The following is a 16,411-nucleotide window of genomic DNA, read 5'->3' on the forward strand; positions in this document are numbered from 1 at the left end:
TTAGATAAAACTTAACTTCTTTTAATCACATTTTACAAATAAGTGTTTTTATACAATCACCATTTTTGTAAAATCTAATTTTAAAAATAATAATATATTGACTTGCTCAGAAAACTGCAATATACTGAAATATATATTACAACAAACTGCTTAAAAAAGGGAAAAATGTAATGCTATGCTAACTACAGTGGGTGCCAGGTAACTAGTGCTAAGCTAAATGCTAACCTGCTAAACAGCTGCAATCCTATTCAAAACTGAATGTTTGAACTAAAAATGTAATGATAATTATCTATAAAAAATGTGTTATTTAACCACTTCATCATCCACCTTAACCAGGCAGTACTGTGAATAATGCTAAAAGCCTAAAATATACATAATATAATGTATATTTATATATTATATATTATTTATATATGATTATTATTACTACATTATTGTGCTAACATTTTAAATGTAAACAAATTGCACTGGGCAAGTCACCAAGGATACGGTGGTGACATCACCAAGCCACTGTACATAAGGACTTGTGTCCCTTATTATTCCATCAGTAGGTGACTATACACCTACTGTATTGGACGTCTGAGGCTTTTCTCCATTTAAAGATGGATTTTCGTGAGAACTTTGAGCCCTTTTTTCCACCGCTGCCGCCCTCTGGACCTCGTCCCATCAGGCCCAAGAGTCGCAGGAGTCTGAAGGTGCTGAAACCGGAATGGCTGGAGGACTCCTTCACATATGAGGAGTTCCTTTCCAGACCATTTCCTCAGCACCCCGCTCCTCCACCTGTACCTCCGCCTGTCACTACCCAGCCAGACATGGTGAATAAAGAGCCGGCCTACTATTCACCGGGTAAGTTCCAGTTTTGAGTGTCCCTAACTAATCTCTTACTAATTTATTCCTTACTAACTAATTCCTTACTAATTAATCCCTTACTTGACCTTACTTCTTCCATTTATCGTTTAAATAATAACAGGTAGCAGGATCCCGATCCTAGACAGGCGGAGGAAGCAGAGGCCAGTCCTCGATGTGGAGCAGCCTACAATCAATATGGCTGCCCACAGCATCCAGGACAAAGCTGCACAGGTGGAGAGATCCCGCAGGAAGCCCAAAATCGTCAGGGCAGCTCCTCAGGCTGTTGAGAGAGGTCAGGGACTGGAGCAGCCACCGGTGCTACCAGCCCTGACCCGGGAGGAGCCCCTCAACAGGCCTGGGGAAGCTCTCGGCCAGGCTCTGTGCTTGCTGCAGGATGAGGAATGGTAAGATCTTTACTAGTTCTTTAATTCTAACCGAGCAGAGATATGTTTCAGAGTAGAGCTCAGACTAGAGTTATAAGAGCTGAAGATTACTGAATAAATTAGCCACCATCTTCCAGATGTGTTTAATCTATAATTCTCTGCATGTTTTGGTTGTAAAACAGGGAACGAAAAACCGAGGGACTGCGGCTTGTGCGAGCTCTGGCTCAACACCATGTTGATGTGGTGCTGCCGGAGCTCCACAGCGTCAGCACAGCCGTCATTGAGGAGGTAAGAGTTTATAACACACTACACAAACACTCTACAGCAGCTTCTTCTGTAATGATATGATTCAGAAACTGATTCAGAGTTCAATAGACCGAGGCTTAGTGTGCTGCTTCTGTTGTCTCCACTTTCTCAGATAAAAAACCTCAGGACATTAGTCTCTCGGGACGCCATTTACACCATGGCACACCTGTTCCATCACCTGCAGCACAGTATGGACAGCGAGGTCGAGGGCGCCGCTCGCACCCTCCTGCACAAGGCTGGTGAGGCCAGTCTGTTTATTAAGGAGGGTGTGGAGCTCGCCCTCAGCATGATGGTGCACTCCTGTTCGCCTGGCCGAGTCCTGCGCGGGCTGCTGGCCGGTGGATTCAGGTAAATATATATTCACGTTACTTATTCATTACTAGAGTTGAAATTAAATTCTGAAAACTAAATCAAGCAAGTACCACCAGGTCATGTGATCATGTGTATCTATGTGACTGAGCTCGTTCACTCTCTTCTGTCCAGACACAGAAACCCTGCCACCAGGGCAGCCACTGCACTTTGCCTAAATAGGCTAGTGCATGTGATGGGGGCATCCCGTGTGCTGAAGGGCAGGACATTTACCAGCAAAATCCTTCCTGCCATCAGCACACTGGCGTTCGACGCTGCCCAGGAAGTGAGGTAAGCAACTGTCTGCTTTAATCAACATAAAGTAACCACAATCATCTGATGACGGAACCAGAACTAAATCCACTAACTTTTGCTATCTTTCTCTACAGGACTCCTGCTCGAGCCGCCTTACGTTTTTTGGGCGGGCACAGAGAGGCTGCGGCAGCGGTGGAAAAAATTATTTCCATCAGAGATCAGGCCTCAGTCAAGAAACTACTTTTAAATTAATCAAATCAAATGAATCAGTTGTACAGTTTTTGTATATAGTTTAGATGTATTCGGTGTTCAGCTGTTCAGAGTGGGTTTGGGGTGAAATCTCTGTTCTAGAGAAGCTTACAGAGTCAGAGCTGTTCACAGTGGTGGAGACAGGAACCACATCTGAAGAGGTGGTCAAGGCAGGGACTCCACTTTCTTACCAGAGGTGGGGTCTCTGCTTGGCGGGAAACGCACCGGCCCTGTGGCATCAGGGCATCCCAGTCAACCAGCTGGGAATGTCCTGCCCCAAAACAAGCCCTACAAAGCTTGTGAGGGGTTCGCCCAGGGCCGGCCGGCGCCCCCCAGCCACTCTTTTAGAGCCAGTCCACCCTTCAGACATATGGGTCCTGTCTCCATCACTCTGACCAGTTCTGACTCGGTCAGCTTCTCTGGAACAGAGAACACCTGAACACCGAATACATCTCATCCATTTGTATTTGTATCATTGCAAAATAAAAATCATTAAAAAAAATAATTGTCTCTGTCATTATTCAAATAAGTAGAAACTATTCAGACAGACAGATAGACAGTAAAGGTCTGTAGGGATAAATAAATAATAACCATATGCATAGACAGTAATAAACAGACAGACAGGTAGAAAGTGAAGGTCTGAAGGAATACAGATATAATAACCATAGACAGATGCATAGACTGAATTATAACACTAGCCAGTTAGCTCTTTTAAATTTATGAATACTGCAACTTGAAGGATAATATTAATGCACACTGAACTCAATGTATTTATTAACTGAAGAAACAAGGAAAAGTTATAAACTGATAAACAGCTGCTTAAAATACTTTAATGCCTCTAATGGCTTCAATAACATCATATTGTAATTTGACATTAAACTTGTGTCTTACTTGTTCAATAGAGCTTTTGAGAAATCTCTCTTTTGAATACTTACACACTGAGCATTTTAGGTCCATTTTTAGTGTTTATAGATCTATTTACCTCTCCTGTTATGTTACGGGTCAAATTGACCTGTTTTAAAGTTTAAAGATGTAAAAACAAATGTTGAAAGTATTTTTTAAGTATGAAACTTTTTCTGCTTGCCTTAATTAGTGTAATCAACATATAATATGATACGTATTCAGTGGTGATTCAAAGCACACATGGTTTTTTCCAGGGGAAAAGCATAAACCTGCTTCGAGCTCCATTTTACAAGCTTACATGATAAAAGAAATAAATCTTACATCAAGCTGCTTTAAGCCCCATCTCATTAGAATAATATGATTTTAAAAGTGTCAAGAACAAAAAAACTAGCCCTATTTAAAAAAGGTAGGAACACAGCATTAGATGCAAACCAGCAAGACTATGTGTGAGAAAGAGTTGCCAGATAGAAAACAACCTTTACGGTAAAAGAATAAAAAAACACTAATATACATGCTTTAACTTAAATATATACTGTAGTCCTGAAACAACAATCATTTTCTTTTAGTCACATTTCATAAATAAGTGTTTTTATACAATTACCATTTTTGTAAAATCTGTAAAAAAAAAAAAAAAAAGAAAATAATAAATTGCCTTGCTTACAGTACTGCAATATACTGAAATATATATTGAATCGAAACTGCTAAAAAAAAAGGGGGGGACAAAAAGCTAATGCTATACCAACTGGAGTGGGTGCCATGTAATTAGTGCTAAGCTAAATGCTAACCTGCTAAACAGCTGCAACACTATTTAAAACTGAATGTTTTAATTAAAAAAGTAATAATAATCATCATTTAAAAAATGTGTTATGTAACCACTTTATCACCCACCTTAACCAGGCAGTACTGTGTATAATGCAAAAAGGCGCCCCGCCCCCCCACACACCACAGAAAACTGTATAAAATGTACAGAAAGTTCTTTAAAGTGAAAATTAAATTTCTTTATATGTGTAATAAAGTGTTAAACAGGGTAGATCTTGAATTTTGCAGTATCAATCAACCAATCACGGGATTGACAAAAAAGTTTAAATAAAATAAATAAATAATAAGAAAACAGCATTTTAATAAGATATATAAGATATTATAAAAAATTAAGAGTAGGAATCATAAAATTATAGGTAAAAAAAATTGAGGTAATAAAACTAATAAAAATGAGAGTTGTACTTAGATAAAACTTAACGTCTTTTGATCACATTTTATAAATAAGTGTTTTTATACAATCAACATTTTTGTAAAATCTAATTTTAAAAATAATAATATATTGCCTTGCTCAGAAAACTGCAACATACTGAAATATATATATTGAAACAAACTGCTTAAAAAAGGGCAAAAATGTAATGCTATGCTAACTACAGTGGGTGCCAGGTAACTAGTGCTAAGCTAAATGCTAACCTGCTAAACAGCTGCAATCCTATTCAAAACTGAATGTTTGAACTAAAAATGTAATGATAATTATCTATAAAAAAATATGTTATTTAACCACTTCATCATCCACCTTAACCAGGCAGTACTGTGAATAATGCTAAAAGCCTAAAATATACATAATATTATGTATATTTATATATTATATATTATTATATATGATTATTATTACTACATTATTGTGCTAACATTGGGCTAACATTTTAAATGTAAACAAATTGCACTGGGCAAGTTACCTAGGATACGGTGGTGACATCACCAAGCCACTGTACATAAGGACTTGTGTCCCTTATTATTCCATCAGTAGGTGAATCTACACCTACTGTATTGGACGTCTGAGGCTTTTCTCCATTTAAAGATGGATTTTCGTGAGAACTTTGAGCCCTTTTTTCCACCGCTGCCGCCCTCTGGACCTCGTCCCATCAGGCCCAAGAGTCGCAGGAGTCTGAAGGTGCTGAAACCAGAATGGCTGGAGGACTCCTTCACATATGAGGAGTTCCTTTCCAGACCATTTCCTCAGCACCCCGCTCCTCCACCTGTACCTCCGCCTGTCACTACCCAGCCAGACATGGTGAATAAAGAGCCGGCCTACTATTCACCGGGTAAGTTCCAGTTTTGAGTGTCCCTAACTAATCTCTTACTAATTTATTCCTTACTAACTAATTCCTTACTAATTAATCCCTTACTTGACCTTACTTCTTCCATTTATCGTTTAAATAATAACAGGTAGCAGGATCCCGATCCTAGACAGGCGGAGAAGGCAGAGGCCAGTCCTCGCTGTGGAGCAGCCTACAATCAATATGGCTGCCCACAGCATCCAGGACAAAGCTGCACAGGTGGAGAGAGCCCGCAGGAAGCCCAAAATCGTCAGGGCAGCTCCTCAGGCTGTTGAGAGAGGTCAGGGACTGGAGCAGCCACCGGTGCTACCAGCCCTGACCCGGGAGGAGCCCCTCAACAGGCCTGGGGAAGCTCTCGGCCAGGCTCTGTGCTTGCTGCAGGATGAGGAATGGTAAGATCTTTACTAGTTCTTTAATTCTAACCGAGCAGAGATATGTTTCAGAGTAGAGCTCAGACTAGAGTTATAAGAGCTGAAGATTACTGAATAAATTAGCCACCATCTTCCAGATGTGTTTAATCTATAATTCTCTGCATGTTTTGGTTGTAAAACAGGGAACGAAAAACCGAGGGACTGCGGCTTGTGCGAGCTCTGGCTCAACACCATGTTGATGTGGTGCTGCCGGAGCTCCACAGCGTCAGCACAGCCGTCATTGAGGAGGTAAGAGTTTATAACACACTACACAAACACTCTACAGCAGCTTCTTCTGTAATGATATGATTCAGAAACTGATTCAGAGTTCAATAGACCGAGGCTTAGTGTGCTGCTTCTGTTGTCTCCACTGTCTCAGATAAAAAACCTCAGGACATTAGTCTCTCGGGACGCCATTTACACCATGGCACACCTGTTCCATCACCTGCAGCACAGTATGGACAGCGAGGTCGAGGGCGCCGCTCGCACCCTCCTGCACAAGGCTGGTGAGGCCAGTCTGTTTATTAAGGAGGGTGTGGAGCTCGCCCTCAGCATGATGGTGCACTCCTGTTCGCCTGGCCGAGTCCTGCGCGGGCTGCTGGCCGGTGGATTCAGGTAAATATATATTCACGTTACTTATTCATTACTAGAGTTGAAATTAAATTCTGAAAACTAAATCAAGCAAGTACCACCAGGTCATGTGATCACGTGTATCTATGTGACTGAGCTCGTTCACTCTCTTCTGTCCAGACACAGAAACCCTGCCACCAGGGCAGCCACTGCACTTTGCCTAAATAGGCTAGTGCATGTGATGGGGGCATCCCGTGTGCTGAAGGGCAGGACATTTACCAGCAAAATCCTTCCTGCCATCAGCACACTGGCGTTCGACGCTGCCCAGGAAGTGAGGTAAGCAACTGTCTGCTTTAATCAACATAAAGTAACCACAATCATCTGATGACGGAACCAGAACTAAATCCACTAACTTTTGCTATCTTTCTCTACAGGACTCCTGCTCGAGCCGCCTTACGTTTTTTGGGCGGGCACAGAGAGGCTGCGGCAGCGGTGGAAAAATTTATTTCCATCAGAGATCAGGCCTCAGTCAAGAAACTACTTTTAAATTAATCAAATCAAATGAATCAGTTGTACAGTTTTTGTATATAGTTTAGATGTATTCGGTGTTCAGAGTGGGTTTGGGGTGAAATCTCTGTTCTAGAGAAGCTTAGAGAGTCAGAGCTGTTCACAGTGGTGGAGACAGGAACCACATCTGAAGAGGTGGTCAAGGCAGGGACTCCACTTTCTTACCAGAGGTGGGGTCTCTGCTTGGCGGGAAACGCACCTGCCCTGTGGCATCAGGGCATCCCAGTCAACCAGCTGGGAATGTCCTGCCCCAAAACAAGCCCTACAAAGCTTGTGAGGGGTTCGCCCAGGGTCGGCCGGCGTCCCCCAGCCACTCTTTTAGAGCCAGTCCACCCTTCAGACATATGGGTCCTGTCTCCATCACTCTGACCAGTTCTGACTCGGTCAGCTTCTCTGGAACAGAGTACACCTGAACACCGAATACATCTCATCCATCTGTATTTTTATCATTGCAAAATAAAAATCATTAAAAAAAATAATTGTCTCTGTCATTATTCAAATAAGTAGAAACTAGTCAGACAGACAGATAGACAGTAAAGGTCTGTAGGGATAAATAAATAATAACCATATGCATAGACAGTAATAAACAGACAGACAGGTAGAAAGTGAAGGTCTGAAGGAATACAGATATAATAAATACAGACAGATGCATAGACTGAATTTTAACACTAGCCAGTTAGCTCTTTTAAATTTATGAATACTGCAACTTGAAGGATAATATTAATGCACACTGAACTCAATGTATTTATTAACTGAAGAAACAAGGAAAAGTTATAAACTGATAAACAGCTGCTTAAAATACTTTAATGCCTCTAATGGCTTCAATAACATCATATTGTAATTTGACATTAAACTTGTGTCTTACTTGTTCAATAGAGCTTTTGAGAATTCTCTCTTTTGAATACTTACACACTGAGCATTTTAGGTCCATTTTTAGTGTTTATAGATCTATTTACCTCTCCTGTTATGTTACGGGTCAAATTGACCTGTTTTAAAGTTTAAAGATGTAAAAAAAAAAACGTTGAAAGTATTTTTTAAGTATGAAACTTTTTCTGCTTGCCTTAATTAGTGTAATCAACATATAATATGATACGTATTCAGTGGTGATTCAAAGCACACATGGTTTTTTCCAGGGGAAAAGCATAAACCTGCTTCGAGCTCCATTTTACAAGCTTACATGATAAAAGAAATAAATCTTACATCAAGCTGCTTTAAGCCCCATCTCATTAGAATAATATGATTTTAAAAGTGTCAAGAACAAAAAAACTAGCCCTATTTAAGAAAGGTAGGAACACAGCATTAGATGCAAACCAGCAAGACTATGTGTGAGAAAGAGTTGCCAGATAGAAAACAACCTTTACGGTAAAAGAATAAAAAAACACTAATATACATGCTTTAACTTAAATATATACTGTAGTCCTGAAACAACAATCATTTTCTTTTAGTCACATTTCATAAATAAGTGTTTTTATACAATTACCATTTTTGTAAAATCTGTAAAAAAAAAAAAAAAAGAAAATAATAAATTGCCTTGCTTACAGTACTGCAATATACTGAAATATATATTGAATCGAAACTGCTAAAAAAAAAAAGGGGGGGGGGGGCAAAAAGCTAATGCTATACCAACTGGAGTGGGTGCCATGTAATTAGTGCTAAGCTAAATGCTAACCTGCTAAACAGCTGCAACACTACTTAAAACTGAATGTTTTAATTAAAAAAGTAATAATAATCATCATTTAAAAAATGTGTTATGTAACTACTTTATCACCCACCTTAACCAGGCAGTACTGTGTATAATGCAAAAAGGCGCCCCACCCCCCACACACCACAGAAAACTGTATAAAATGTACAGAAAGTTCTTTAAAGTGAGAATTAAATTTCTTTATATGTGTAATAAAGTGTTAAACAGGGTAGATCTTGAATTTTGCAGTATCAATCAACCAATCACGGGATTGACAAAAAAGTTTAAATAAAATAAATAAATAATAAGAAAACAGCATTTTAATAAGATATATAAGATATTATAAAAAATTAAGAGTAGGAATCATAAAATTATAGGTAAAAAAAATTGAGGTAATAAAACTAATAAAAATGAGAGTTGTACTTAGATAAAACTTAACGTCTTTTGATCACATTTTATAAATAAGTGTTTTTATACAATCAACATTTTTGTAAAATCTAATTTTAAAAATAATAATATATTGCCTTGCTCAGAAAACTGCAACATACTGAAATATATATATTGAAACAAACTGCTTAAAAAAGGGCAAAAATGTAATGCTATGCTAACTACAGTGGGTGCCAGGTAACTAGTGCTAAGCTAAATGCTAACCTGCTAAACAGCTGCAATCCTATTCAAAACTGAATGTTTGAACTAAAAATGTAATGATAATTATCTATAAAAAATGTGTTATTTAACCACTTCATCATCCACCTTAACCAGGCAGTACTGTGAATAATGCTAAAAGCCTAAAATACACATAATATTATGTATATTTATATATTATATATTATTATATATGATTATTATTACTACATTATTGTGCTAACATTGGGCTAACATTTTAAATGTAAACAAATTGCACTGGGCAAGTTACCTAGGATACGGTGGTGACATCACCAAGCCACTGTACATAAGGACTTGTGTCCCTTATTATTCCATCAGTAGGTGAATCTACACCTACTGTATTGGACGTCTGAGGCTTTTCTCCATTTAAAGATGGATTTTCGTGAGAACTTTGAGCCCTTTTTTCCACCGCTGCCGCCCTCTGGACCTCGTCCCATCAGGCCCAAGAGTCGCAGGAGTCTGAAGGTGCTGAAACCGGAATGGCTGGAGGACTCCTTCACATATGAGGAGTTCCTTTCCAGACCATTTCCTCAGCACCCCGCTCCTCCACCTGTACCTCCGCCTGTCACTACCCAGCCAGACATGGTGAATAAAGAGCCGGCCTACTATTCACCGGGTAAGTTCCAGTTTTGAGTGTCCCTAACTAATCTCGTACTAATTTATTCCTTACTAACTAATTCCTTACTAATTAATCCCTTACTTGACCTTACTTCTTCCATTTATCGTTTAAATAACAACAGGTAGCAGGATCCCGATCCTAGACAGGCGGAGAAGGCAGAGGCCAGTCCTCGCTGTGGAGCAGCCTACAATCAATATGGCTGCCCACAGCATCCAGGACAAAGCTGCACAGGTGGAGAGAGCCCGCAGGAAGCCCAAAATCGTCAGGGCAGCTCCTCAGGCTGTTGAGAGAGGTCAGGGACTGGAGCAGCCACCGGTGCTACCAGCCCTGACCCGGGAGGAGCCCCTCAACAGGCCTGGGGAAGCTCTCGGCCAGGCTCTGTGCTTGCTGCAGGACGAGGAATGGTAAGATCTTTACTAGTTCTTTAATTCTAACCGAGCAGAGATATGTTTCAGAGTAGAGCTCAGACTAGAGTTATAAGAGCTGAAGATTACTGAATAAATTAGCCACCATCTTCCAGATGTGTTTAATCTATAATTCTCTGCATGTTTTTGTTGTAAAACAGGGAACGAAAAACCGAGGGACTGCGGCTTGTGCGAGCTCTGGCTCAACACCATGTTGATGTGGTGCTGCCGGAGCTCCACAGCGTCAGCACAGCCGTCATTGAGGAGGTAAGAGTTTATAACACACTACACAAACACTCTACAGCAGCTTCTTCTGTAATGATATGATTCAGAAACTGATTCAGAGTTCAATAGACCGAGGCTTAGTGTGCTGCTTCTGTTGTCTCCACTTTCTCAGATAAAAAACCTCAGGACATTAGTCTCTCGGGACGCCATTTACACCATGGCACACCTGTTCCATCACCTGCAGCACAGTATGGACAGCGAGGTCGAGGGCGCCGCTCGCACCCTCCTGCACAAGGCTGGTGAGGCCAGTCTGTTTATTAAGGAGGGTGTGGAGCTCGCCCTCAGCATGATGGTGCACTCCTGTTCGCCTGGCCGAGTCCTGCGCGGGCTGCTGGCCGGTGGATTCAGGTAAATATATGTATTCACGTTACTTATTCATTACTAGAGTTGAAATGAAATTCTGAAAACTAAATCAAGCAAGTACCACCAGGTCATGTGATCATGTGTATCTATGTGACTGAGCTCGTTCACTCTCTTCTGTCCAGACACAGAAACCCTGCCACCAGGGCAGCCACTGCACTTTGCCTAAATAGGCTAGTGCATGTGATGGGGGCATCCCGTGTGCTGAAGGGCAGGACATTTACCAGCAAAATCCTTCCTGCCATCAGCACACTGGCGTTCGACGCTGCCCAGGAAGTGAGGTAAGCAACTGTCTGCTTTAATCAACATAAAGTAACCACAATCATCTGATGACGGAACCAGAACTAAATCCACTAACTTTTGCTATCTTTCTCTACAGGACTCCTGCACGAGCCGCCTTAGGTTTTTTGGGCGGGCACAGAGAGGCTGCGGCAGCGGTGGAAAAATTTATTTCCATCAGAGATCAGGCCTCAGTCAAGAAACTACTTTTAAATTAATCAAATCAAATGAATCAGTTGTACAGTTTTTGTATATAGTTTAGATGTATTCGGTGTTCAGAGTGGGTTTGGGGTGAAATCTCTGTTCTAGAGAAGCTTACAGAGTCAGAGCTGTTCACAGTGGTGGAGACAGGAACCACATCTGAAGAGGTGGTCGAGGCAGGGACTCCACTTTCTTACCAGAGGTGGGGTCTCTGCTTGGCGGGAAACGCACCGGCCCTGTGGCATCAGGGCATCCCAGTCAACCAGCTGGGAATGTCCTGCCCCAAAACAAGCCCTACAAAGCTTGTGAGGGGTTCGCCCAGGGCCGGCCGGCGTCCCCCAGCCACTCTTTTAGAGCCAGTCCACCCTTCAGACATATGGGTCCTGTCTCCATCACTCTGACCAGTTCTGACTCGGTCAGCTTCTCTGGAACAGAGAACACCTGAACACCGAATACATCTCATCCATTTGAATTTTTATCATTGCAAAATAAAAATCATTAAAAAAAATAATTGTCTCTGTCATTATTCAAATAAGTAGAAACTAGTCAGACAGACAGATAGACAGTAAAGGTCTGTAGGGATGTATAAATAATAACCATATGCATAAACAGTAATAAACAGACAGACAGGTAGAAAGTGAAGGTCTGAAGGAATACAGATATAATAACCATAGACAGATGCATAGACTGAATTATAACACTAGCCAGTTAGCTCTTTTAAATATATGAATACTGTAACTTGAGGATAATATTAATGCACACTGAACTGACTGTATTTATTAACTGGAGAAACAAGCGAATTGTGAAAACCTCATATAAAGCTGCTTTAAGACACATCTTGTTAGATTAATATGATTTTAAAAATAACAAACTAGCCCTATTTAAAAAAGGTAGGAATATAGCATTAGATGCAAACCAGCAAGAGCATATGTGAGAAAGAGTTGCCAGATAAGATTTTACGGTAAAAGAACATAAAAACTAATAGAGCTGCTTTAACTAAAATGTACTGTAGGGTTGCCAGATGAGAACAACTTACCTTGGTGGCCCAGGCCATTTCACTCTGTCCTGGTCCCTTCTCCTCCTCACTGTCTGCTTTAACGGGTGCTTTTGTTGGTGGGGGACTGGCGAAGGGGTCCACGTCTCGCTGCCGGATACGTCCTCCTTGGGCGCGGTAGTCGGCCAGCATGCGAGCCAGATCATTACTACAGGCCAAGGGCTCCACAATGCAGGCTGTGGTGAGCATGTGAGAGGGCAGCACCTGGGTATGCCGTTGCTGGGATGCCATCCCATTGGTCAGAGACCCGGTGGGTGGAGCGGTCTCTTTTAGGAGGAGCTTCTTGCGGCGGCCATCCAACTCCTTGAATTCCTTGTTGAGGAGTGGCGACAGGTAGATGTTCTCTGGGAAATAATCACGACTGGGACAACGCAGGCCGGCTGGAGTCAGAAGAAATGGTTCACGGAAGGTCACAAAAGGTGAGATGCACAAGATGATGTCCTTCAGCTCCTGCTTGAAGCAGGCTGAGATTGACTTTAAGTGATCGTCTGCTGAGGTCACCTGCTCAGCCACAAAGAGGCCAGTGTCATCCTGAAGTGGGTCTCTGAAGAGCCGCGCTGGAGGAAGTGATATCTCAGAACCAGCGCTCTCCTCCTGCATTGTACCTTCATCATCTCCATTTTCTTCAGCATGCAATGGTTCCTTCACCTCCTCTTCTGCAATCTCCTCCAGGTCAGAGATAAGATAAGGTGGGGATACGGGTGGTGGTTGGTTTGTGGAACAGGATACGGGGGTGGAGGTCTTGATCTCCTCAGTCACTCCTCCAAGTGGTGATTCACATGGATCGCTTCTACTCACTTTAGGGCTTTCTCCATCCTTCAGTGAGGATTCAGAGATAGACGTTTGCCTACTGTGGCTTTTCATAATATTCTGAAGCCCAGGTTCAATGTCAGTGTCTGATAGGAAACGTCCACGATCCTCTCCCAGTCCAGATCCAGTACCTTGTAAGTCTCGCTCTGCCTCATTCTCCTCTTCCCCCGCAGCGCTCTCCAGCAGGCAGGGGAAGGAGGTGCTCTTAGACAGGCTGGGGGGCATGGCAAATTCATCCATAAGGAAGGAGATTTCTAACTGGGAGTGATAAGCCACACACACCATCATCGTTATGATCTCTTTCACTCGGGCCAGTTCGTACTCTGATGCACCACGGAGCTTGATGGTACAGCCCAGCTGAGGAGGACATCCCTCGAAGAACATCAGGGTCTTCAGCTCATCTGAGAGAAAGTAAGAAAAATTAAAGAAATAGACTGGCAAAAATGGGCAATAGTCCAAATAGAGCAAACAATAAATAAATAAATAAATAAATATATTGATGCCAAGCTGCATGACTGGGATTCTAACAGGTGCTTTAACAGTGGAGCAATTGTAACTTAAAACATAAAAAATTGCATACTGCAATCTCATGAGGTTTTTTTTTATGTCAGTGTATATTACACAGAAATAAATAACAACAACAACTGCCTTAAAGTCTATAATTTTCCCCAGATATGTAATAAATGTAATAAATCAGACAAGCAAGCTATGTGTAATTATGTAAATCACACAAGCAAGATATTATGTTAGAAAATTAAATAATAAGAAAAAAATGTCATTAAATGTCTCAAAAGGCATTTAAACCTATGAAAATATGAAAAATTCAACATAACTACACAGATAAGTGTAAAAAAAAAATGAAACACTCACTGTTAGGCAGCTGGAAGGAGTGAAGGTAGAACTTGTGGCAGGTACCCAGGCGAGGTTTGGTCAGAAGCTGATCCATAGACATGACCAAATCACCTTGAGTCATTCGACTCACTCGATCCAGCACTTGCTACAAAATCAGAGAAATACGAAAATATTTTTATAACTCGCTGTAATGTTCCTTAGTCTACACGTTCTTCAGTGAGCATATCAAAAGGAAGCATGAGGAAACTGAACCTTGGCTCACCTCATGGCTACAGAGATCAAAGCTGACATTTTAAATACACAACAAGGAAAAAACATCTCACGGACAAAACATGATTACAGTCAGTCAAAACAGCGGTTACTAGTAGTGTACTTACAGGTTTGACATTGATAACCAGTGTGATGCCATGTTCCAGCAGCATGTCCTGAGCAATGCGGGACACAGTCTTCTCCACCAGCACTAGGTTGGGCCGTACGTCTACAATCCGCTGCACATAGTTCTTCAGAAACTCCCGTTCCTGGAGAGAGAAAGCATCCACAAATACTGTAATGTTTGTTCAAGAAGGGAGACTAAGGCCCAATCCCATTTCACCCCTTGGTCCTACCCCTTACCCCTACCACGTGCACACTAAGGGGTAGATTTTTCAGATGCACACTTCAAACCGAGGGTTAAGAGAATGACTGGTAAGATGGCAAAACAAGCGATCAAAGAAAGTCACAAATGTATTTTCCTACTTAAAAGTGACGATTAGCACAATATTACCAATATGTGTAGTTTTAATGTTTTATGGCTGAATTTTATTGCATAAAAAAGACCGCTAGCTAACTCTCCCGTTCTCCCTTCGAAGTTGCAACAGATGGCAGGGGCTGCAGCAAGGTGGAACAAAAAATAAAATAAAATAAAAGCTAATTAAAGTTAATTTCATCCACCCCTTCACTAAGAAATTAAGGAATGGACAATAATAAATAATTTCTGCACCATCTTCCCCCTTTTCTAAAGACATACAATAAAATACCCCCTAAAGTTTACTAGTTAATCAGCAGCTAGGTTAATGAACGTGAGCGCTCCTGATGACGTTTCAGGTGCTTGAAGGATTGTTCCACTCTGTTCCAAGGGAAAGGGTTACACTCGAAAAGAAGGAGTAGGGGTAAGTGGTAGGGAAAATAATCAGAAGGGATGCATGATAAGAACATATGTCATGTGATGATCCAGTACCTGCAGCACTATTGGGTCAATACAAGTGAACTTGGTCTCTTCTCTATAAAGATACTCAATGGAACACTTGAGCAGGAGGATCTTGGGGTTCTTGATGTAAGAATTCATCTGTAAAACATTATTTTAAAAAATAAAAAATAAAACATTGTACAAAGTGTAATACATATTTACACATGCAGTATACCCAAGTATGAACAAATAACTATGCAAACCTTTTTGTGGGCAATGTTTTTAGTGCAAACAAATCCATTGACCACAACAGAGTCAAACTTCTTTCCTCCTGGAATCTACAAAAAAAAAACAAAAAAAAAAGATAAATGAACAACACTGTCATGATTCACTAAAAGACAACAATAGAAGTGATTAAACACTGAAAACAGAGCGGAGTGCCGTTCACACACCTTTTTGATGTGGACGAGCTGGCGAATGTCCATGTCGTCATCACAGCTGCGAACATCTGGCCGCACCGTCTGAACCACCTGCCGAACCACGGGTACGATAATGTCCCGCCAAGAGAGAGACAGCGACTCACTGTAGAGCAGCTGCTGCAGAAGAGCCATCATATGGCTGTGGTTGGCAGAGCTGAAGAACAATGAAAAAAGAGCCTCAAAAAATATGTTGAAGTGAATGTCTGGCATGTCTAAACAGCTGTAATTCAGAATTTAAGGACACACAATTTTAATTTACACAGCTTTCCCTGTTCCCTACAGCTGTGTTCAGACAGCACTGTATACTAATATGACAGGATGCAGACATTGCAAAATGAATTCCTTCAAATATTGTGTTTAACATCAAGGACAGATTTAAAAACAAATTTAAATTAAACTTGCCAAGTAATGTATTATTGGGTATAACGCCCATTTTCAAGTTTTGTGTTATTTTCAACCGCACCCCACATTCTATTTAATATTTGGTTGTTCTCATACTTCTGTTTATTTTCTTATTTCTTAATTTTTTTTATCTTGGCTTTGACTGTTGTATACAAATGTAAAAGATTAAATCACATAGTAATGTAATCCACAATGCTCTAACGTAAAAATAAAAACTG

General features: G+C 41.0%; 2 protein-coding genes across 14 annotated transcripts in view; one reads left to right on the forward strand and one right to left on the reverse strand.

Annotated features, from left to right (window-relative positions):
- pikfyve (phosphoinositide kinase, FYVE finger containing) overlaps positions 1–16,411 on the reverse strand; it is a 45,277-nt gene that overhangs the window by 11,617 nt on the left and 17,249 nt on the right. For all 8 annotated transcript variants that reach the window (XM_049485317.1, XM_049485313.1, XM_049485315.1 and 5 more), the window contains 6 exons: positions 15,765–15,945; positions 15,576–15,650; positions 15,364–15,471; positions 14,525–14,665; positions 14,166–14,292; positions 12,468–13,696 (listed from right to left, as the gene is read on the reverse strand). In XM_049485317.1, the coding sequence (XP_049341274.1) occupies positions 12,468–13,696; positions 14,166–14,292; positions 14,525–14,665; positions 15,364–15,471; positions 15,576–15,650; positions 15,765–15,945 (1,861 nt within the window). The remainder of the gene's footprint in view (positions 1–12,467; positions 13,697–14,165; positions 14,293–14,524; positions 14,666–15,363; positions 15,472–15,575; positions 15,651–15,764; positions 15,946–16,411) is intronic.
- On the forward strand, positions 546–11,919 carry LOC111194948 (TOG array regulator of axonemal microtubules protein 1). Of its 6 annotated transcripts, XM_049485324.1 has the most exons (7): positions 570–846; positions 971–1,253; positions 1,415–1,520; positions 1,651–1,886; positions 2,022–2,177; positions 2,276–2,298; positions 11,354–11,918. In XM_049485324.1, the coding sequence occupies exons 1-7, from the start codon at positions 603–605 to the stop codon at positions 11,446–11,448; spliced, it is 1,143 nt and encodes a 380-aa protein (XP_049341281.1). In that variant the 5' UTR covers positions 570–602; the 3' UTR covers positions 11,449–11,918. The 6 variants fall into 6 exon arrangements, with proteins under 6 accessions (XP_049341279.1, XP_049341280.1, XP_049341278.1 ...); XM_049485322.1 differs by lacking the exons at positions 2,022–2,177; positions 2,276–2,298; positions 11,354–11,918 and adding exons at positions 6,550–6,705; positions 6,804–7,464 and having other exon boundaries at positions 546–846; XM_049485323.1 differs by lacking the exons at positions 2,276–2,298; positions 11,354–11,918 and adding an exon at positions 6,804–7,463 and having other exon boundaries at positions 546–846.

Source organism: Astyanax mexicanus, chromosome 11 (assembly GCF_023375975.1).
Source record: "Astyanax mexicanus isolate ESR-SI-001 chromosome 11, AstMex3_surface, whole genome shotgun sequence".
Lineage (NCBI taxonomy): Eukaryota > Metazoa > Chordata > Actinopteri > Characiformes > Acestrorhamphidae > Astyanax > Astyanax mexicanus.